This window comes from Vespa crabro, chromosome 9 (assembly GCF_910589235.1).
Source record: "Vespa crabro chromosome 9, iyVesCrab1.2, whole genome shotgun sequence".
Lineage (NCBI taxonomy): Eukaryota > Metazoa > Arthropoda > Insecta > Hymenoptera > Vespidae > Vespa > Vespa crabro.
In genome coordinates this window covers 279944-302422 of record NC_060963.1, presented here as the reverse complement: position 1 = coordinate 302422, position 22479 = coordinate 279944, and the positions used below count along the sequence as shown (strand labels likewise).

The 22479-nt window shown below is 35.6% G+C and overlaps 1 protein-coding gene across 10 annotated transcripts; it reads left to right on the top strand.

Annotated features, from left to right (window-relative positions):
* Window positions 1–92: 92 nt before the first annotated feature.
* Window positions 93–22470, top strand: LOC124426855 (piezo-type mechanosensitive ion channel component). Of its 10 annotated transcripts, XM_046969015.1 has the most exons (40): window positions 95–591; window positions 3681–3773; window positions 5182–5397; window positions 5467–5699; window positions 5781–6212; window positions 6966–7088; window positions 7523–7570; window positions 7936–8047; window positions 8122–8231; window positions 8308–8574; window positions 8682–9011; window positions 9099–9244; window positions 9323–9469; window positions 9557–9687; window positions 9783–9925; window positions 9987–10163; window positions 10259–10775; window positions 10886–10981; window positions 11051–11493; window positions 11608–12013; window positions 13506–13568; window positions 14120–14262; window positions 14704–14880; window positions 16273–16575; window positions 16684–16760; window positions 17205–17282; window positions 17716–17796; window positions 18250–18526; window positions 18624–18787; window positions 18891–19055; window positions 19143–19310; window positions 19392–19539; window positions 19608–19822; window positions 19953–20111; window positions 20189–20315; window positions 20390–20796; window positions 20939–21243; window positions 21339–21585; window positions 21675–21902; window positions 22015–22470. In XM_046969015.1, the coding sequence occupies exons 2-40, from the start codon at window positions 3710–3712 to the stop codon at window positions 22127–22129; spliced, it is 7788 nt and encodes a 2595-aa protein (XP_046824971.1). In that variant the 5' UTR covers window positions 95–591; window positions 3681–3709; the 3' UTR covers window positions 22130–22470. The 10 variants fall into 10 exon arrangements, with proteins under 10 accessions (XP_046824979.1, XP_046824971.1, XP_046824975.1 ...); XM_046969019.1 differs by lacking the exon at window positions 6966–7088; XM_046969016.1 differs by lacking the exon at window positions 7523–7570.
* Window positions 22471–22479: the final 9 nt, after the last annotated feature.

Below are 22479 nucleotides of genomic sequence, written 5' to 3'. Positions count from 1 at the left end.
TGTACGATCCTGACGGTGAGACATCATCGAACGCTCTAAGGCGCATGCTCGAATCGCCGCTCTGTCCGCCGTTGGATTACGCGGTGAGCGGCAGTAGTAGTAGGGATTGACATGTCGCGCAGAAAGGAGATGTTTCGAAACAAGTGGTGTTTATCGCTTCGGTAGTAACGTGCCGGCTGCGGCAACGGGATGCGTCTTCTCTGCGAGTCGCTTAACGTAAAATAATAAAACGTATAGAGGAGGATCGAGCGCGAGCCAACTCTCGTGTGCGTAGTGCGTATTCTAAAGCGGGCCTACGTTTCGACGGTCCTAACCAAACCTGATTGCGATTCGTTCGAAGATAATTGTGCGACTTAATCGTAGAAACTTTTAAGGAAAATAAGTAAATAAATGATAAAACGGTAAATATAACATAGCGTTTGTTGATAAGAAAATTGGTGATACATTTGTTACTTGATGCCGGGGTGCTCGCGAGTGGACTAGGAGGAGAGCGCATGTTGATTGCTCTCTTCGAGATTCGATCGGTCGAAAAACGACTGGTTTTTTGTGGAAAGTTTCTAAAAGGAAATGTTTTAAGTCCCATCGTACAAGGTATTTATATTTCTTATATATTTCTTAATCCTTTATCTTTCTTTGTTTCCATATTTTCTTCGTAGAGGTTAAGTGTTTTCCTTTATTTCCTTATTTTCCTGCTCGATCCCACTAAAGTTCCACTCTAATGGGTGTCGTGCTTGTGCAAAAAGTTTTTATTATTCGCTTCATAATTCGACCGTTCGTAGAAAGCGGAACCACGTATAAAATTAGGACTGGCAATGTGTACGATAAAAGATCGAGGCGGTACCCTTTTGGTAAATCTCTTTGGTACGTATCACGTTCGTGCCTTCTATCTGATTTATTACAGTTTCTCGGAACTCGGGACCAAAGTATCAATTTATTTTATTTTATTTCATTTGAATGATCTCATTCAGGATACGGCAATTATTGTTGTTATATATTACGTGACAACGTATATACCGCTCGCGAGCAAATTCGAATGTTATTTCTTATAATTAAAGAACAAATAAATCGTATCACATTGATCTATGAATTGATTCAAAGATACTTTTTACGAAGCTCAATCGGCTTGATTTTCTTATCGATTTCTCGATGACTATCTATCATCCGCCGTGCTTTTTTATTGTCATTTATCGTCATAAAGCGAACCGAGAAAAGTCTCTCCCCTTTCTTACCGAAATGCGAATAGTCGTAAATGAGTTGACATTTACAAGGTTTTACGATTTAACAGAACACGTCGAGGTCGCCGAGATTGAACCGCCGTTGGCACAGTTTCCGAAAGCCGTTCATCGATCTGTTTATAAAGACAGCACCTATGTTCTCGTCAACGTATGCCCCTACGTATACGTGCACAATGCGAATAATAAATAAATTCCCACCGTTCTTTGAATCTTCGCGCGATAAAACGGCGTATGGTGCCCCTTGTTTGTCTTTTCGGCTTTTCTCATGATATACGTTTCACACATATATATATATATATATATATATATATATATATATATGTATGTATGTATGTATGTATCTCATTAGTTAAGAGAATAAGTTATAGAGAAAAAATCAATTACCCTTATCGTATTACGCGTATTCCCATTCCACTTTTAATGCAGAAAAAAAGAGATAAGGACAGAGAGATGGGGAGATTAGATTAGGTAATTGCAATTAAATATAAAAGTACAATTTAACTCTATGCTTATATCTACTTTGAAGCCGTTTCAAATTTGACACACTCCCTTGATTAATCGTGTCGCATGTCATGAGTATTAGCACGCAAAACATAACATACATCACGTCATTCTCGTGTGCACACCCTTCCGTAAATGGCTATTCTAGGATCGTAGTACGTCTCGTAGGGTCGTAAAAGATTTGAAAATCATCGAGACGGTATTGGTTTACGAGCCGCCATAACTTTTTCCTTTTCGGATTGCGTAGTACAAGATAATTCAATTTTTTCCTTCTCTCATTTAAAATGAGATCTCCAATATTAATTAGAGAAAAACACGAAATATGATTGATTAAAGAAGATGAAATGAATGTCTAAAGTCGATCGAAGATAAAATAAAAACCGGTCGATTATTAGTCATTACGCCGAATCAAGAAATACGTATCTAACGAACAAAGAGTTCACGAACGGTCATAGGAAAGCGATAGTTCTGGCCACGCTGTTATTCTAGATACGATCGATCGTGTCACGAATAGCTAGATACGTGTATTCTATCCATTGAGCAATATAAAATGTACATATATATATATATATATATATATATATATATATATATATCATTTCTCTGTTACAGCAAACACCTTTGTTATATCATATGGATAGTTATTGCGTTTTAAGTCGGAAATAAAAAATTGTGATAAAGTTATCACGAAAGAAACGAACGATAATGAACGAATTTGTCTGAGCAGAAAGGACTTTGCGAGTAGAAAAATATTAAGATCAACGACTTTTCGACCGATGATACACATTCGTCGCTCTCTTTAAAAGACATTCTATGAAAAAACAAGCTCGAGATCGTGTCGATATCATTAAACATTTTCATGGTTAATTTGTGGTAATCAAGTTTAAATTATTAGATCGTTTTCGATAGTGGAGATTACTATACTGATATACCAGATAATAGGCCGTACAAAGAAATTGTGCGTCGATGCAACGAAAAATTTGGGCACATATGTATGCATACGTAATCTCTTCGTTGTCGATATTAGCCATTATCACGCGTTCTTTTTTCGCTGCGTACTTTCTCTTTTCTATAACTTTGAGCGAGCTCATTTTTTTCTTTTTTCGTCCAAGTATGTAATCGCGAATCCCGTAGGTAATTCGAATCTATCATTTCGTGTCGTATGGTGAAAGAGAAGTCGGCGCACCTCCCGATGGAATGAGACGAACCTTCTCCTTTTTTCCCTGTAATTGCTCCGTAATTAAATTGGGTGTGCCATTACTTTTTCGCCATTTCGTAGAAGACCTCTACGCATGATTTTTATCGTTACTCATCGTTAATAAAGATCATTTACCAGCGAGAAACATCACTATTGATTCGTCTTCGCAAATAGAAAGCACAGACTCTAGGAGTAAAGACTTGGCATTTGAATAAAACCGAATGAATTCGTACTGATTTTCATTCATGGAAAGAATATCTATGACGAAACCAGGAAATGGAGTCGGAAAAGTGCGATTGTTGTTCCTGTCAGGTATCATCAATGTTACTTCGTGCTCCATTATCGCAAACGCGTTTGAAAAAAAAATACCGACCCATCGTTTTCTAAAGCATGCCATGTGGTTCGATACAAATCGATTCTCAAAACGGAACCGTTATCTTTTTGGCAGTGAAGCACGAACGAACATACGTTGCTTTCGAAAGCCTTTAAGCTTTTACGTTCGACCGTTCTGATGTTTATGTTCGTTCCTATCTGAGCACTTATTGCTACCTTTTTGTTGTAAAGGCGATCTTTAAAATGTCAGCACTGCGTCTCCTAGTATAAAACAAGGTTAAAGGCATTCGACTGCAGCAGTGCCGTATCGATTGTAGCGAGAGAGGGAGAGAATTGACGAGAGTAATACCACATCTCAATATGTATTTGAGTCCTTAATCAGGTTGAATCGTCTCCTTTTCTTCTTGTTTCAGGGTGAAATACCAACCGTGTGGATCGAGTCATGACGAGATATTGGTTCAACGTCATTCTTTTCAGGGTCTTATTTCCGGCCATATTAGCAGGATGTAAGTTAACTATGCGAAACGAATCGTTGGTTAATTAAAATGGTGAGAGAAAAAGAGAAGAAAATAATTTACTGCAATTTGCTGGAATGGTCTCCGATCGAACGAAAAAAAGCAACGATTTTTATTACTGTTCGAACAAAGATAGATAAAAGCTATGTTCGATGACATCACGCCATCAGAATGGTTTTTACAACGGATTAATGACCTTAGATCGTGCGAACCTTTAGTTCGTTGTAAATGTCTGTCAGTGTTTCTGTATCACAGGAAAAACGGTTTGTTCTTTCTGTCAGCGTCACGAACAGAAATAGAAACTCATTATCAATTCTGTAATATCGAAAGCGTATTGCTGCACTGTAAAATATTTGTTTTAATCCATTATCGTCTTATATTAGAATTGGTAATTCAGTTTTTATGTAATCTCTAGTAGATATTCGTCGCGACATTTTTGACCAGTGTGCCTAAATGTTGCCTAAAATTAGATGACCTAAGTTTTCGTTTCCCTATCGTTCGTCGACGTTGTCACAACGCTCGACGTTGTCCATTTCTCTTAAATATTCTCTTCTGTAATTTAATAGTATACAAGAATTTCTTTTATGTTACGTAAAGTAACACGGATGATTAAACAAGTCAGCCAGTTTAAAGTAATTAATGATAAAATAACGAATTATAAATTGTCGTTTCATCCCATTTAAAAGAAATGAAAAAAAGAAAGAAAAAAACGTGGAATGACAGAAATCTCTCCGCTATGCGTGTGACCTCATTACGCACGAGTTTCGTGATCCTCCTTTCATCTAGGTCCGCTTTGACCTTTAACTTTGTCGGCAAGATAAATTATTAGACTCGTGAAGAAATTAAAGTGGTTATCAACTTCCTTTATCTTTCCGTATAACTCATATTACCTATGTATGCATACATTTTATGTATATATATATATATATATATATTTTTTTTTTTTTCTTCTATGTAAAATATTCAGAAATTTTTGTATTAAAAAATAATTCGCACACATGGAGTACGATATAAGATAAAATGTCAAATATCGAAATTTAGCAATAAGTATTTAGCATAGTACAGAGCGTCCGGATTATTAATTACACATAGGTAGAAAAGTTACAAATGCCATGCGTTACTTTATAATCCACAATCAATCTATGATAATACTTTAATAATTGTTCGCTCTTAGGGCATTTTAAATGGACAACGAGCGACGATCTTTCTTTCGCGCTTCGTCATAGCAATTAGTATTCTGTATCTAAACTCAACGCTGAATGCTTCCTCTTGTAAAATCGTTGAATCGCAAGTTTCGTTCGTTAACGGTGTATACGAAAAAGAAAGAATTTTTTTTAGATTCGTGACATCATCGCATACCTTACTAAAGTTAATAAAAGTTTTAATGATTATCTCTAAGGTACGATATGGCGACCGGTAGGACTATCACTCGTATATTTGGGACTTGGGTTATATTCGCCGATAGTCCCAACGCCCACAAGCAAAACGATGTCCGGTCATACAGGACTTTATTTGAAAGCAAGCATCTGCTTGTCCTTCCTCGTCGCCATAACTCAGCTCACGTTTCACATAGTTTTATTAGCGATGCCGCCATATGGTTATTTTCTTCAAGATTGTACGTATGACAGAAAATGATATAATCCAGGGTACTTAAACGAAGTAAACAACGATGATGCGTTTGCAGGTCAATTTATGGAAAAGTTGTTCAGACACATAGGTTTAGTAAAACTAGATAGTACAACGGTATGGGAAGTATTTTACTGGCTGACACCGGAATTGATTGTTTTACCGACAACGATAATTATATACGTCACATGTCGTTTCTTAACCCAACGTAAACCGGGCGATGACGAAGAGGAAGTACCCGTTCAACGTGTTAATGATTCCACCAAAAAAACCGAGGATAGGACTACGAAGGTGACATAAAATCGATTTGATAAAGTTTCGCGATTACTCGTTGAGAATCAATGTAAATTCGTCTATTCACTCGCTATGCAGATAATCAACTTCTTCGGTCATATCGGCACGTACGTGGTTCTTGCCTCCTTGTGCTGTACGGCATCCTTGAAGCCATCGGTGGAAGGAGCTTTCTACTTTCTGGTCTTTCTCAGTGCCGCCACATGGTGGGCCTGCAACAAGGAATTACGAAAAGGTTTTGCAATTTTATGCAAAATCGTTATGGTCGTGGTAGTCGTACACATTCTAGCGCTACTCAGTTATCAAAATCAATGGCCTCAAGAACTCATACCAGTCAATAGCACTTGGTCTCGTTATTTCGCGCTCACTGCGATTTATCATACTAATTGTAATCAACCGAGGTACGTCGAATATGCGGACAAAAACGATTGGTTACCTTATGGATACGCATTGAGACTCTTCTGGCTCTACTATGTCCTGGCTCTGCAATCACAATTTCTCAGTAAAAAACCAGTAAGTCATTTTATTCAATTTAACATATGTTGTATAATTGCCAATAGGTTTCGATCCAAAGTTAAGATTCGATTGAATTAAGCTCGCCGTACGAGCTTATTTACTTTTAACTTACGGGATTTTTATTCGATTCTTTATGGCCGTCCTAGTGGTTCGATGTTATACTTAATTTTGAAGCGAGACCTAGAGGCTTTATCGTAAATACCCTTTCGATGACAAGTATGCCCATTTTTATTTATAAGAATTAACATAATAAAAAGAGAGTGCTAAAATTGTTAAATAACTACATGCTTGAGCAACTTTCAATTTCAACTAACAAAGTAACAAATCTATCGGAGCCGCATTAACAGACTCGGTTAACATCTATGTCTGGTGTTCTTTATCAGCTTTCATTTAAGCGTGGACAATGGACGCGTCGTCCAAATTTTTAGAGCTCTAAATAATACATTTGACTGCCTATTGCGTCATAGAATAGACATTTAATCTATCAATAAATGAAAAAAGTAATTAGTACCGTCGCTATACCGACAAATTGTTTACAAGTTAATATACATTCTCGCGATATTACGATAACTTGTTAAAAGCAAAATATTACGATATAAATAGTCAACATGGAACGAGTCCACGCGAGTAATCGTTTGAGTTTGAGACTGATATTGTCAAGAGTAAATAGCAACGCAAATATAACGTTTATATCGGTTTTATTTTCTCTCTTTTAGCCGATAAGTAGCTTTTACTAATGAAGCTTTGCAGGCAAAGAAAGTGGCACGATTAAGCGGTAAGCTCGAGAACTTGGATACGCCATTGTCCAGACACGTTTCGATCAGACGAAGGACACCGTCCCAAAGATGGCAATCCGCACGACGGAAGGCTCGCGTAAGGATTTTTCCTGCATGAGCCAAGTCTTAACGTACTTAAACACCTTAATACACCCACGTGTTAAACATCTGGATGTGTAGCATGGACATGGAATTTCTTTATTTTTTCTCGTGAAAGACATTTTATTTCAGATTGTGTTTCCTGGAAGGATACCTTTCTCTCGATTTTTCTTTTTTCTTTTTGTAATTATGCTTTGTAACGCAAAACAAAAAAAAAAAAAAACGAAATTTTGTTTATTTAGCGAAAGAGACGGTGGCACTTTGCAGGATAAATGGAATAAAATGAATCGATCTGTAAAATGCTTCGGTCTCTTTCAAAAACTTTCTGAATTTTGATTTGCTGTGGCCTTACAGATTTATGGTTGTTCCTTAACGCTGAGCAAAACACTTTTCCGTTTGGATGCCGCTATGTTTAGTTTGCCATTGTTTTAGAGGCCGATCATTGATACGTCGACGACAATTCCCGACGAGAGGACACCCGTACGTATTTCGTTCAAATATGCACGAGTAATTAAATAATTCTTTATCTTCGAGTTTCTATATCGTTAATTAGTGTACGTGTATGTATGAAGAAGATTTTGTTGTTCGATATTTTTTCAACGCTATCATTACTCGTACTAACACTTTGGTGAAAGCACTTCATTTCACAATTTAATTTTTTCCTTCACAATTTAATTCCTGCACGCAAATGCTTAACGATATAATAATTTTGCTTCTTGACATTAATTCAATGTAATTAAAAAGATGTCTAAAGATAACTTTTATTAGTAGATTGATTTATATTTTCTGAGCATCGTTAATTTAACCTCGTAAATATATGAAATGTCGAACGTTGCGTTTGTTAGTTGATGCGTTTTGGATCTGGAAGAACGGGACTTTTGCAAGACTCTACCGGCAGCGTTATCATACAGGATGGTCATCAAGATGACGGTATTCAATTGCAAAGTCTCGATGAGGGTTCGTAATTTCTCATTGAAATTTACTTTCACGTTACTATCTAACGTTACCGACGTTAACAATGAATTTTTCAGGCGCACCTGGAGATAATCCTGGAATTTTGGAACATATCATTATGGCAGTTTACTCGATATTCCAGTTACTAATTAATTCCTCATATCTCGCTATGAATATTATCATGATGGTAAGGAAATAGATCTCGATTATTTCGATTTTGATTATTTCGAATTCGTTAATTCGTTTTTCTATTACCTATTTAGACGTGGAGTATAATGTATCACAGTTGGATGACCTTTGCTCTTTTACTTTGGGCTTTAATCCTATGGATGATGTCCAATAAACGTGCTTCAATGATGAAATGTTCACCTTTTATCGTCTTTTATTCGACTCTTTTGTTACTCGGGCAATACGTTTACAGTATGGATTTGACCGAGGAAGAATTGCCGACGACGATTAACGGTATAAAAATATCCGAGATAGGATTCAGCAAAGCTCAAGAGCTCAGTCGTTGGCATCTGATTGTTAAGGTATATTCGAAATAAAATAAAAATCAAATATCTTTCTTTTTCGGATAGGAAAAGAAAAAAAGAAATGGAAAAACAAAAAAGCAATGATAGATCCGTTCCACTTTTAGTGTTCATTCATGTTGATATTTTGGATCACGATGAGACAGTATACAGCAGAGTGGAAACAACAAAGACGACTGTCTACTTTGAGAGACATGGTTGCGCCTTTGCACGTTTCAGTTTCCACAGCCACCACAGCCATGAATCAAGAAGTACAACAAGAAGTGAAAAGCAAATTTATGAAAGACGTCGGTATAATTTTGAAACAACTCCTGACAAAATTCTGGATAGCCGTTGTGGCAATTATGCTCTTCATTTGTGGTATCACCGGTGAACGAATGACAGTTTTTAGGATTGTTTACATGTCGTTGTTCCTTTTCTTCGTGATTACATTTCAGGTGAAACAAATATTGATTATTGACTAATCGCGATTAAATATCGGCTAAAGTAAGATCGTAGAGTAAAATCGATTGGAAAACTTTCAGATGTCCTGGTTAGTATGGAGAAAAGTAATGTATACATTCTGGATAACCGTCATTGGCTATTCGGTAATCATGTTGATACTAGTATATACCTATCAGTTCCAAAATTTTCCGAAATATTGGAATTATTTGGGCATAAACGAACAATTGCAAGTACTCGCATTTAGCACACAACGTTATACCACAATTTATTTTGTCCTTTATTATAATCATTATTTTCTCCATAGACAAATGGATATTGGCTTGGAAATATATGAAACGAAAGATTTCTTTGTAAGACTGCTGATACCAACATTTTTCGTTATTATCACAGTGCTTCAGATGCATTATTTTCATAATGACTTCTTAAAAGTAACGACTATCGATAAGCTCGGGTATGTCGATTGAATAAATAAAACATTTTCAACCATTCGTGGGCTTTTATTATAGTATAATTTTAACAATTGATCACTTTTTTTTAGACCAGAAAGTGCTCTTAGACGATCGAGTCTCGGTCATACCCCTAGTTTGAATGATTCCACAACGTCGCCTGCACAAATTATTCTTGGAGAGGAAGAAACATCCAATATGTATACTTTGAACCAACTTAAGCGTACGTTAATGCATATTAATTTATTACGTTTAAACGTAAACAAATATCGGATCGTTTATAATACGTGTTTAAACATTATTATGTATTTTTTATAGGTATGTCAAGATTGGAAAGAATCGAATTTGTAAGAAATTTAATGGATCATGTGTACAATTTTTACAATTATACCTGGTTATTCCTGGAAATTCACATGCAGAAAATTATCTTTATTTCTCTGATTCTTTTGTGTGTCAATGATGTGAGTTGTTGTATATGTTCTTATTAATGGCCCTATAATATGTAAGCGTTTTCATTTTTAGGTATGCGCGATAAATCTCCTCTTTGTCCTTGCTATAGTTGTCATAATTAATTTCAATAGGAACATACAGATTATGTCGATCAACGTTATAGCTGCGATCATTGCCCTCTTAATGGTAATTAAGATGTTGTATCAGATAAAATATATCGATCATAATAATTGGAATGTAAATTGCACGGTGAGTAAATATAGTCAGCAGTACCAACAAATGACTATTTGCTGTATTCATTTTCGCAGTAACATTGCTAAATCGATTGAATTATTTGCTTATAGAAAGAAGTTAACGATAGTGCAGAAAAGTATGGTACCAATGAAACCGTATATAACATCGTAGAATGGTTTGGTATAAAAAAGGGTGAACCTGGACATCTCGCAGAATTGTTGAAGGGATACATTGGTATCGTCACAGTAACGACCTTAAGAAAAATCATTCGAATTCGACAATGGTTTTATCGAAATGCGAAGGGAGAGTCTTTGGACACTCCACAAGTTATGTTTCCAAATATTAGCAGAGTAGATGCAGACAAGGGTATACCGGAATGCTTGAAGTTCCTCTTTAATTATGGATTTTATAAATTCGGCCTTGAGATGTGCCTTATCGGAATTGTGGCACTTATTGGCATGAGACTCGACTTTTATTCCGTTCTTTATGGTTGTTGGCTTCTATTGTTCTTCTCATTGAAGAGGAAAACCATTTCTAGAATATGGCCGTTCTTTAAAACGTTCGCTATAATATCGTTGCCTATACAATATGCTTTGGTAGTAGCACCACCTACATGGTTTTGCATAGGTATATATGTACATATATATATATACACTTTTAATAAGAATTGCAAAGTGACGTAATTCCGCTCATCGATGTAACATAATATATTATTTTCATCCAACTTTAATATGTAGAATATCCATGGAGTCATTCGGAGACGTTACGAAAGCTGCAAGAATGGATGTATTTTCCAGATCCAGATTATCCACCAAATCCTAAGAAATTAATCTGTAGGTATTCGTTCTTATTGCAATGGTGAAATGCTACGATTACCCTTAACTATTACCTTTGGCTTTTAGGCGACTTTTTATTACTAATGATGATCAGTCGGCAGAGCCTTGTATTTAGTATTGAACAAAATAACATACTGTCCGTTCGAGAATTCGTCGCTGGTCATAACTTTTCTGTTTATCAAGACATGGACAATCCGAATTTTATAAATCCGGTTAAAGATTACGTCTCTCACATACACTGCTGGTTGGATGTATTTAAACGTGGCAGTATGATGAGTCTAATGTGGATCACTCTTTCCATTATGTTCTTGGCTGGAACAAAAAGGACAAATTTGTTCTCCCTTGGATATCTTATAGGTGCCTTCGTATTACTGTGGCAAGGTAGCGATTTCTACTTGAGACCGGTCAAGACAATACTCAAGTGGTGGAATATGTTAATTGGTTATAACGTCATTGTCATCTTTTCAAAATCTTTACTCCAAGGTGTCGGCTGTATCCTGATGCAGGAGGTAATAATATCTCATTTATTATTTCGTTTATTCTTATACTTCAACAAAGTTTGCTTTTAAGAAACAAGTAATAATGACGGAAAAAAAAAAAAAAACAATAATTCCATTGTTTAGCTACAAGATTCTGCCTACTGGCTAGTCCAATTACTAGGTATTGCCTGTCTAAAAAAATTCCACAGTGCAACGAACGATGGAGAAATCGGAGGAGATACTTGCCAAGTGCCACGAGAGGATATCGGCATGGTTTGGGATGGATTATGTTTTGGCTTTCTCTTGATGCAAATGCGCCTCTTTAAAAGTTATTATTTCTTCCATATCGTGGACGAAACAAAGGCAATGAGTATATTAGCATCTCGAGGTGCTGAACTTCTTGAGGAGCTCCATCAGAAACGCATAAAGATCCAAGATAATGTGGAAAAGGCTATCCTACAAAAACTCAAATACAAAATGGACAAGATTAAAGCTAATCAAAGAAAAATTCAAGGACCGTCGTATAGAGAACCTGAAACCCACAAAATAGGTAAGATATTGTTTCTTTATTATTGATCGCAATTGTCGAAGTTCAAATGCGTTCTAATAATAGGATCGATCGATTTATTGGATTAGTTCGTTTGTTTGACGAATATATTTAATGAACGGTACGAAGTTTGTTGATACGATATTATTATAAATTGTAATGAGAAAATGACACGTCTCAGAAGAAGAGGCCAAAAGTCAAATTCTTTATTCGGCCGTAATTCAGTCCTAATTCAGTTTGACAAGAAAAATGATATTAATTTTAAATCCCTTGTTGACCCTCCTTAAACACTTTCGAACGTTTTTGATGAGTTCGTTCCCTCTCGAACCTATTGTCCTTTATCATCGAAGCCGACGAAGTTTATTCTAGTGAGCCGAGCATGTGAAACGCACATTAATTCGCACCTTAATTCGGAGTCTCTTTATTTAATGCAAACGAAAAGGGGAAGCACCTTTGGCGAGGTCTTCCAGCGTGAGTTCGTGCGTATCGTCGGGTCACACGCCACCTCAGGGCTATCAGACGCCGATCGACGAGAACAATGACGAGCCACCTCCGTTAACGCCAAGAACGGCGTCGCTCTTGCAAGCGCCAACACCGAATTCGGCCATCATGACGGTGAGCCTCGAGGCTTATCTCGAGCCCACTCGTATATCGTTCGGTTCTCCGCCGAGTAGCGAGCTGAATCCACGTGGGCCCTCACCCGACGAAACTTTCCCAGTCTTCTCTCCTCCGCCCTACGATCAGCCTCTTCAAGATCGCTCGTTGACCTCCTCGACGAGACATCGACGTCAATCCAGTTTCATCGGTCCACCGTGGATGAACGGACTGCAAACGCAGAGGCAGTCCATCGTCTCAACCGCCTCTCGTTCCCCGCACTCTCATCACACATGTAACGACACTCCAGGAAACAACGTCCTCGTCGTCAGTCTGCTACGATGTCCTGTACATAAGCTTCCACGCTCTAGCACTTCTTAGTTCGTCTTATCCATCACCACTAACCCAGGCCATTTTTCTACCTTCTTTTCTACTTTCGTTGTGCCGTATAAAAAGCGACGATTGGGATACGGCAACAGCAATCCAAATAAAATTCTCCTTTTACAATATTTCACTCAGCCAACGGAAGATATTCGATTTACGTAGAAACTCATTGGCTGTTTTACCTGTAAAATAATTCCTCCACGAATTGCGATTTCCTCCGAACGATTCATAGCGTATAACTTTTTCTCATTTTCGTAGGATTTCGTAGTTTTAGTAGTCGCCTCATTCAGGTCATTGATTTATTACTTTTTCCTTTCTTTTCTTTTCCTTTTAATTCATCGTTATCCTCTCATCGTTATAAAATCAAATCATTATTTTGTTCGCCGTTATTTCAACCGGCGAGATTTAAGATTATTACAAGGCAGCTCCTATGTCAAGTATTTTTCATCACCTTTTCCACTTATATATTTTTTTCTTCATTCTACATTTTATTTATCTTCATGTTATGTTTTGTTAGATACTCTTTATCCAGGGACTCGGCCGTTGTACAAAGTTCGCGTGCCAAAGACCAACAGAGAGGGTAAATTAATAAATTTTACGGCTTAACTCTGAGCTTTATTCCCGTCTTGACCGGTGTCTCTCCAATTTAACCACATGAAATTATTACAGGCAGTACTAATTATTTGTATTAATTATTGTACATATAACAGCTTGTCTAACTGATGTCGCTAATGACTGTGATTACCCTAATAATTAATCTTACGATTAATTCTGTACATTATGTATGTTATCGTCTATGTAGGAATATTAACGAAGAGACATAAATTACTAAAATTAATTTTATCAATGATATGTGTCAGAGAAGCGAATCAGATACAATTTTGAAATATTGTCTAAATAACGGAACTGATATTTCTTAGATAATTGTTACGAAAAATTATTTATGCGAGCAATAAATAAATAATTTCTACAAAATTAATCTGATTTGGCTTCAACTATGAATAGCTTCGGGTATTCTTTGCTTTGTCTATAAATTTAAGAGATTCTTGTATTCGGTGCATGGCTTTAATTTCTTTTAAATCACTATCAGGCAATAGTATAATAATAATAATAACGACTTTTTCTCATCAGCCATCAGGTCAGGCGATTACTACATGTTCGACGATTTGGATGACGACGATATAACCGATATTGTGGCTGATACCGAGATAGAACGAAAGGAAGACGAACAAATCCACGAAGATACACACGACAGAAGAATGACAATAACGGAGGTATGTCCTTTGAATAGGATGAAATTCGTTTGTATTGAAAAAAAGATTTTACTAACTCTTCCCTCTTCGTTTATCCACCCAAAGACTATAATCTGATGAAACGCTCATAGAAACGAATCGATTATCGTTGTTGGACTTGAGACAATATAAAAATGAACCCCTCTTGATATTCAAGTTTCACGATATCAAGGAACCTTTGGCTAAGCTTGATTTGCGTTATTACCTACCTATCAACATACTTGCGCGTACACATACGTTTCATGTTTTCTCGATTTGATCTCATTTCACGCACGCCTGATATTTAAAATGTCCCGAATATAGTAAAAGTATGCTCTTATTTTTTCACTTTGTGCCTATTCTCGAGGAGAGAAAGAGAGAGAAAGGAAAAGAAAATATGATGAAAAAGGGAAAGAAAATGAAGCGTAAGTGTGGTCCTTGCAGCTGATGGATACGCTGATTAAGACAGACATTGCGATAGCGACCCACGTTGCCATGTATGGAGGAACGAAAAAGGATGCGTTGAGACTTCGTCGTCGGAGCGTACCGCTGACGCGGAAGAAATCGTCCATGTCCTATCTGAGCGCGCGATCTGAGACCGAGACTGCCGTGCCGACCGACGTGAGATCCCTTTACAAAAAAAAAAAAAAAAAAAAAAAAAACTAAAGAAAAGAAAAGAAAAGAAAACAATCAAAAAAAAGAAAAAGAAAGGCTGCATGATTCTGCTAATTCTTCTTCCTTCCATCCTGAGCCGCCGCCGCCGCCGCCGCCGCCGCCACCGCCACCGCCGCTGCAATTGCTCTTGCCATTATTGTTGCCACCACCGCTGATTATATTTTATATTTTTTTTCGTCTTATTTTTTATCTCATTGTTTTCTTTTTTTTTTTCTTTCGTGTACGCTGGGCGAATCTCGTCACGAAAACGCGGTCTGTTCTCTTATTCTTCCTTAACAAAACTAATTATTACCTTATAATATTTCGATCGTGAAATAAAAACGCTATAGCTTTCTTTGTAAATTTCTTATCTTTTGATTTCGCAATCGTATTGAAAGATTTGAGCAAACACAGACAATCTTTTTAAAGTTGCGATAGCACGAAACTCGAATTAGCTTGTAACATCTATATGCTTCAGTCTGCAATGCTCTATTTATCTTTTTATACACATACATCTTCTTTCAGTAATCTGTGTACTTAATCTTCCATATCTAATATAGTCAATATTGAATCGTAATTTGACATATTTCAGCTAGCTAAATATATGTTAGATTATGTAATTGCATTAGAGGGAATTCAACATAATTGAAAAACTTTCGTGAGTTTTAACAGTAGATGTAATAATTCTTTGTAAATCCGATCGCTTTCTTTCCACCAGGAACATATATTCTTCTCACGCGCTTTCTCAGCTTCTTCAAAATGATGGCGAAGGTATATCTACGTGTGCTCTTCTCTTTTTGACATCGACAATCTCTTATTGCGTATTTATTCTCAATGTTCGTAGATGCAGTTGACAGCGAGACTTCGTCGCTGATATATATATATATGTGTGTGTGTATATGTGTATATATATATATATATGTGTGTATATATATATATGTATGTGTATATGTGTATATATATATATACATACACACGTTACATGTAAATCGCTCGATATATTGCGCTTACTATCTTTATTTATTGTTTTTTACAGTCTAGGGCCTGCAATCACAAGCTTCTTGTTATTTAACAATAATCGTTAATAATGAATAATCAGCGATTGTATTTTTGCTAGACTTGTAAACGATCGGCTCTATCAATTTGAGGATTTGATAAGAGAGACGTTTAATTTATTTATTTACCGTGAACGGTGATATATATATATATATATATATATATATATATATATATATATATATATATATATGTTAAATCCTAAAAATTGATCGTATGATCGTTTTCAATATCAAAATATACGTGGACGATACATATATTTACGAAATTGATATTTTGTTTTATATATTTTGGAAATATTAGGCCGCCGATCGAACGAGCATTACATCGGACGAGATTGAATCGGAAGAAAAAGAATTAGGAGCGGTGGACTTGACGAAACCGCAACCTTCCGAGGATGAAAGAGAGCAAGGAGATAAAACGGTGGAAAGGAGTATCGAAGAGGATGACGGAAAAGAAAAAAAAGTTTCCATTTCTACATATTTTCAATTCTTTTTGGTAATGGTCAATAGTACTTTGATCTCGATGATTAAATATCTGAATCAATTTTCACGAGATTATAGATATATTCGCAAGATTTTAGCGTTGGAGAAGAAACTATTGAAGGTATGGCACATTATGTATATATCCTAATATATTATTTCCTTTCGAGAGTGTACACTTTGGTTTGTTTTAAATGAAATAAAAATTTTTTTTCTTCGTTTATTTTTACAGGAAAAATCGGATTTCAGAACGGGTTTTAGATTAGGGATTAATCAAATGTGGCAACCGATACCACTGGTACAAGAAAGGTAAGGAAACTTTTCTATCGTTACATTTTTTGCTACTTAAACGTAAATCGTGTAGGTATATATAATTATTTCCAATGTATACGTCAGAAATATTGTGCTATCTCACGCTACTGTATGTACTTGAAATGTGATTTAATTTTAATATCCTTAAGAAATATCCCCATCTTCTAGTTGTCTTCTTAACAAGTATGTTCGTAGACTCAGCGACGTAGTTCGACTATATGACAATCATCTTTGTAAATGAAATGATGATCACTCAAAGTTAATATAGCTTAAAAGATCGCTAAATAGTTTTAAAGAGTAGTAACACACAATATTTGTATCTGTACGAATAGTTATAGCTCCTTTTTGTTCTTTTCTTCTTTGCTCTTAAACATATGTTTATATATGTATACGGTAGTTTATATATGTATAGGATAGTAGTAAATGTGCTCGCTCTGACAGATCGACAACTAATGAAGATACAGAAGGAGGTGCTAATCCCGGTGAAGGTCCTAGTCAGCAACAATTGCAAATCGAGAGGTAAGTGCTTTGATATCTTAACAAAGATCCCATAGAAATGTAATAAATAGAATCTCCCTTAATATCATATCCTTCGATCCTACCTAGGGTGTTTCTTTAAAATCAATATAATGAATATAGTTAAATTTATTATTTTCTCCAAGCTTAACTAGAAATGCAAGAAATATGAGGAACAAAAAGTCACGTTACTCATGATGTATCTTTCGACTATAACAGGATATTACTTTCAGTACTTTCAAAATTGCAAAACGCAAAATGACGTATCCAAACAGAACCTTCCACCGTAAGTTTAATCCTTAAATTCCATTCTATCCTATCTTGTAACACCCCTAACATATCGTCCTATCATATTCTTATCGAGAAATATTGCATTAACTGTATTCGACAATGTGATCTAAAATAAACGTAGAAAGAGCGGTGTTATTTCTGCTAGGAAGGAAAGCTCGCTGACGGTACCTCATATACGAATCCTGGCGCCAAGTTTGGAGCGAGGATTGGACAAGTCCTCCTCTAGGTATCGAGGTTGCGTTGTATATTTTAATTGAATGGATTATTTGCATAGTAGCGATAACTCAATACACTTTTGCACGCATTTATTACATTTAGCATTGATCACAATTATCGTCTACGTCGTATATGGGCATATATTTTAGATACAATTTCATGTTTTCGTTGATATCCCTGCTTGAAGAATCAAAGAATTATGGTATAAAGTGAAAATTTCGTTCGTTTTATTTTTATTTAGCACGTGCATCTTCAAAGATTCGAATTTATGAAATTTATAATTAGTTCTATTTTACAGGTACGTTTACATTGTTCCCGAGTTAAGCTTTAAATGTGCTTTTTTCTAATATTGATGATTTGCAGAAATTGATGATTAGCAAAAGAACATACAATTGCTTTCTGCAAATTCATATAAAAAAATAATGTCTAACTAAAAGCTGATCCAAATACTTTCTGCACGCAGCATGATTTTCTCGCAAATATCGCAAAGCCAAGTCGAAGAGGAAGTTGCAGAATTGTCCGAAGTTGATCAACCACCGATAATTCAATTGGCAGCATCGATATGGTTTGGAATTCTGGCACATTCGAGCCTCCTGTGTTATTTTATGGTATTTCTTCATCAAATTAAAAATGCCTCCGTCATCTCCACGCCATTACCTCTGATGGTGTTTTGTTGGGGTTCTCTCACGATACCGCGACCTTCGAAAACCTTTTGGGTGACTTTAATCGCTTACACGGAGGTAAGAATTTGTACAAAGCGTCAAATCTGAAAAACGATGTTATATGCGTATATTAAGAATTTATTTAATAAACGCTATTATACGTATATGTCCGCAGGCAATCGTCATTATAAAATGTATTTTTCAATTGGAACTCATTCCTTGGAGTCGAAAAGCAACATCTAATGATCCGCTTTTCGCGCCAAGAATCATTGGCGTTGAACAACAACAAAATTATGCCTTATGGGATTTGTTATTACTGCTTATGGTTTTCTTCCATAGGTACTACTTTCTATTCCATAAAGTATATAAAACATAAGAGACATTGTTGTTCAATGAATAAATTTGAAATGATAACGTTTAAATTGTAAATATCCGAATGTAGGTTCATGCTCAAATCATTGGGACAATGGACCACACCGTCGACGAGGCCGAGGAAAATTATCCCTTCTAATTTGACAGTGGTTCAGTCAAAACCTCCTAATCCTCCTTCTGGTGATGGCCAAACGGAAGAATCGACGACGAATTCTTGGCAGCAAGAAACTGCAGAGTATGTTCGTTAATAATAGTTTTATTTACGATAGGCAAGATTCTCTCTCTCTTTTTCGTCGCATTGATGATTTTTTCTGTTATATAGATCACACGCCAATATTAAAACACCAAAGGGTAAGATTTTAAATATTAAGGAGAAAACGAATTCGCAAAATAACGCAGTAACGGTAAATGAAAATGAGAAGCTTGTAGCTATTCAAGGTAAAGAGATACATCCTCACAATGAGAACATCTCGACAACCATGAATATGACGTAAGTTTACTTTGTCAAAAAAATCAGAGATAGAAAGAAATGATCCGAACGATTTAAACTGTATCATCGAAATTATTTCAGATTTAACAAGTATCTAGAACCTATGAAAGAATTCTTTACTAAAATTCTTAGTCCCGTCGGCAAAGAGAAGACAAATGTCTATGCGTACATGTTTCTTTGCGATTTCTTTAATTTTCTTCTGCTGATTTTTGGATTTTCTGCCTTTGGTGTAAGCGATACGATTCTTTTTCTATCATTTCGTAATCTCGACATTAATATTACTTTTTTTTTCTGCAGACACAACAGGGCGATGGTGGAGTGACGGCTTATTTGCAAGAAAACCGAGTGCCCATGCCTTTCCTACTAATGTTATTACTTCAATTTGCTTTGATAGTTATCGATAGAGCTTTGTTCTTGAGAAAATCCATTGTCGGAAAGTTGATCTTTCAATATTGCCTGATATTTGGAGTTCACATGTGGATGTTCTTCATATTGCCGAGCGTTACGGAAAGGTGATACATTTACCAATGGAAATGATATATGTCGTATAATTTATTCCAAATCTTTCCAATATATATCATATATATGTATATGTGTATATATATATATATATATATATATCATATCTTTTTAATATTGCAGACAATTTAATTACAAATTACCACCACAGATCTGGTATATGATGAAATGTTTCTATCTGTTGCTCGCAGCATACCAATTGCGCCAAGGATATCCAACCCGCATACTTGGCAATTTCTTATGCAAGAAATATAGCATAGTAAATTACGTCTTATTTAAAGGGTGGATATGTGTTTTATATATTTTTTAAATTTCCATCTTACAAAGTGATCGAATGAAATCTTATTACTTTCGCATAGATTCATGTTAGTTCCATTCCTGTTTGAATTGCGAGCTGTCATGGATTGGATTTGGACCGATACTTCTATGACAATAATGGATTGGTTTAAAATGGAAGATATCTTTGCCAGTATTTATCAAATTAAGGTATTTTCCAAATAAAAGTATCATAGATCGAAGATGATATATTCATTTATAAAATACTTTGCATCGAATTACAGTGCATGCGCGGAATGGAAACAGATTTTCCACAACCACGAGGAGAAAAAAAGACCCAAATGAGCAAGTATCTCGCTGGCGGAGGTGCACTCTGTGTCATAATAGGTCTTATATGGTTCCCTCTTTTATTGTTCGCACTTGGCGGAACAGTTGGCGTTTCGAATTTGCCTTCTGAGGTGTCGATGAAGATAGCGATAGGACCGTACGAACCGATTTATTCGATGTCTGCTCAGACCAGTTCGATCATGGGATACAAAGAAGAGGAATATAAAAATTTTACGGACTTGTATACTCAGGATAAAGCAGCGGTTACCTTCTTAGAAAATTATATCAATACAGATGTAGCGATTATTAAACTTAGTGGTTTCTCCAGAAAATTATGGGATATTTCACCGCCTGACAAATTAAGGTTTACTTCGTCGATTTGGCTTGTTAATTTCTAATTTTTTTTTATTAAATTTTCTAATTGTAATCGTCCTAATCCATCATGAGCAATTTCCAGCGATTTCTCTTATTTATAAATTATTATATTAGGACATTTTTTATCACAGATTAATTGAAGAATTGAAATCTTCGGCAGACGTTATCGTTCACATTGAATGGACGGTTTCTAGAAAAACGGATGTGAAAGATTCGTCTGGTAAAACAACGAGTCGACATGACGTCATATTACCAGCAGTTATAAATGGAGAATTTAATCCTACGAGGAAGACATTAGTAGATATGTTATCTATAAACGGATTAAGTCCGTCTAATGCTACGATAAACGTACCATATTCATTTCCAAAATTCCTCAAAGTTACCAGTAGATCCGCCGAAGTTGTTTCACAATTAATGAAACTATCGAACTCACAATGTAAGAATATAATATCTAGATGCCGTATTTATTATAAAAAAAAAAAAAGAAAAAAAAAACTTAAAACAGAATAAAAATGAAGAAATCAATTCCAGCGTTAAATGAAGAGGACGATGATACGCCCACTGACAAATATCTATATAGAAATATTAGCCTTCAATTATCCATTGACCGACAATGTTGTGCAAATCAGCAATGGTGGAACGTACAAGAAGTTTGCGATGATCGTTTTTATTTAGATTTATTACAAAAGATACCATTGAATGATTGCAAATATATTACGATGTTCCTTTTCAACGATAAAGTATTTCCAGAAGAATTGAGCTTTATCAGTGGGTTTGGGTAAGGCAAAATTATAAGAGACAAAAAAACCACTAAACTTATATTATCGTCGCATAATCCTGTAAGCTTTTTTATTTATTTTCGATTAGAATTTTGGGTTTGTATACTACTGCTGTAATCGTGATAAGTCAAATGATGCGTAAGGTGGTAAGCGATATGGCGCCAAAGATAATGTTCGACGATCTACCGTACGTCGACAGAATTCTTCGATTATGTTTAGATATTTATTTAGTACGCGAAAGCGGTGACCTGTGTTTGGAAGAAGATTTGTTTGCAAAACTCATATTCCTATATAGATCTCCAGAAACCCTTATCAGGTTAAAATCTATTATTATACTTTTTTTAATTTAACTGTGTGCGCGTTTACGTATTATAATCCAATGTTATCACTAAACGATCTTATATCTTCTATAATTTAATTCTTTATAGGTGGACGAGACCACCGGAAGAAGGAGAGCGCACTGACAATGAGGATCAAGATGAAGAAGACGATGGCAATGAAGCAGAAGGAAGAGAATCGCGTGAAAGACCTCATCGTGATTAAATTATTAATAATGACGGTGACCATCTGATGACGTAAGAATGATGTGTATTATATGGCATATATAGTGTGTTCATTTTATACAATAAGAATCAATCCTGATGACCGAAACAGAAAGTCAACTTCGAGAGTAGGTGAAGTAAAAAACAGTTGTATATCAAAAAAGATTTATTTCTTATTATTAAGGAAATGTTAAAAACGGGAATACTCTTCATTTATCTAAAACTGCTGCAGAGGCATGCTTCTAATAATGATGCAATTTATAAGTGGCTTATAAATGAAAAAATGTAAAGCCTTTGGTATGCAAGTTTTTAATAAAAACGACGAATGCTTTTAGATTTAAATTATATACG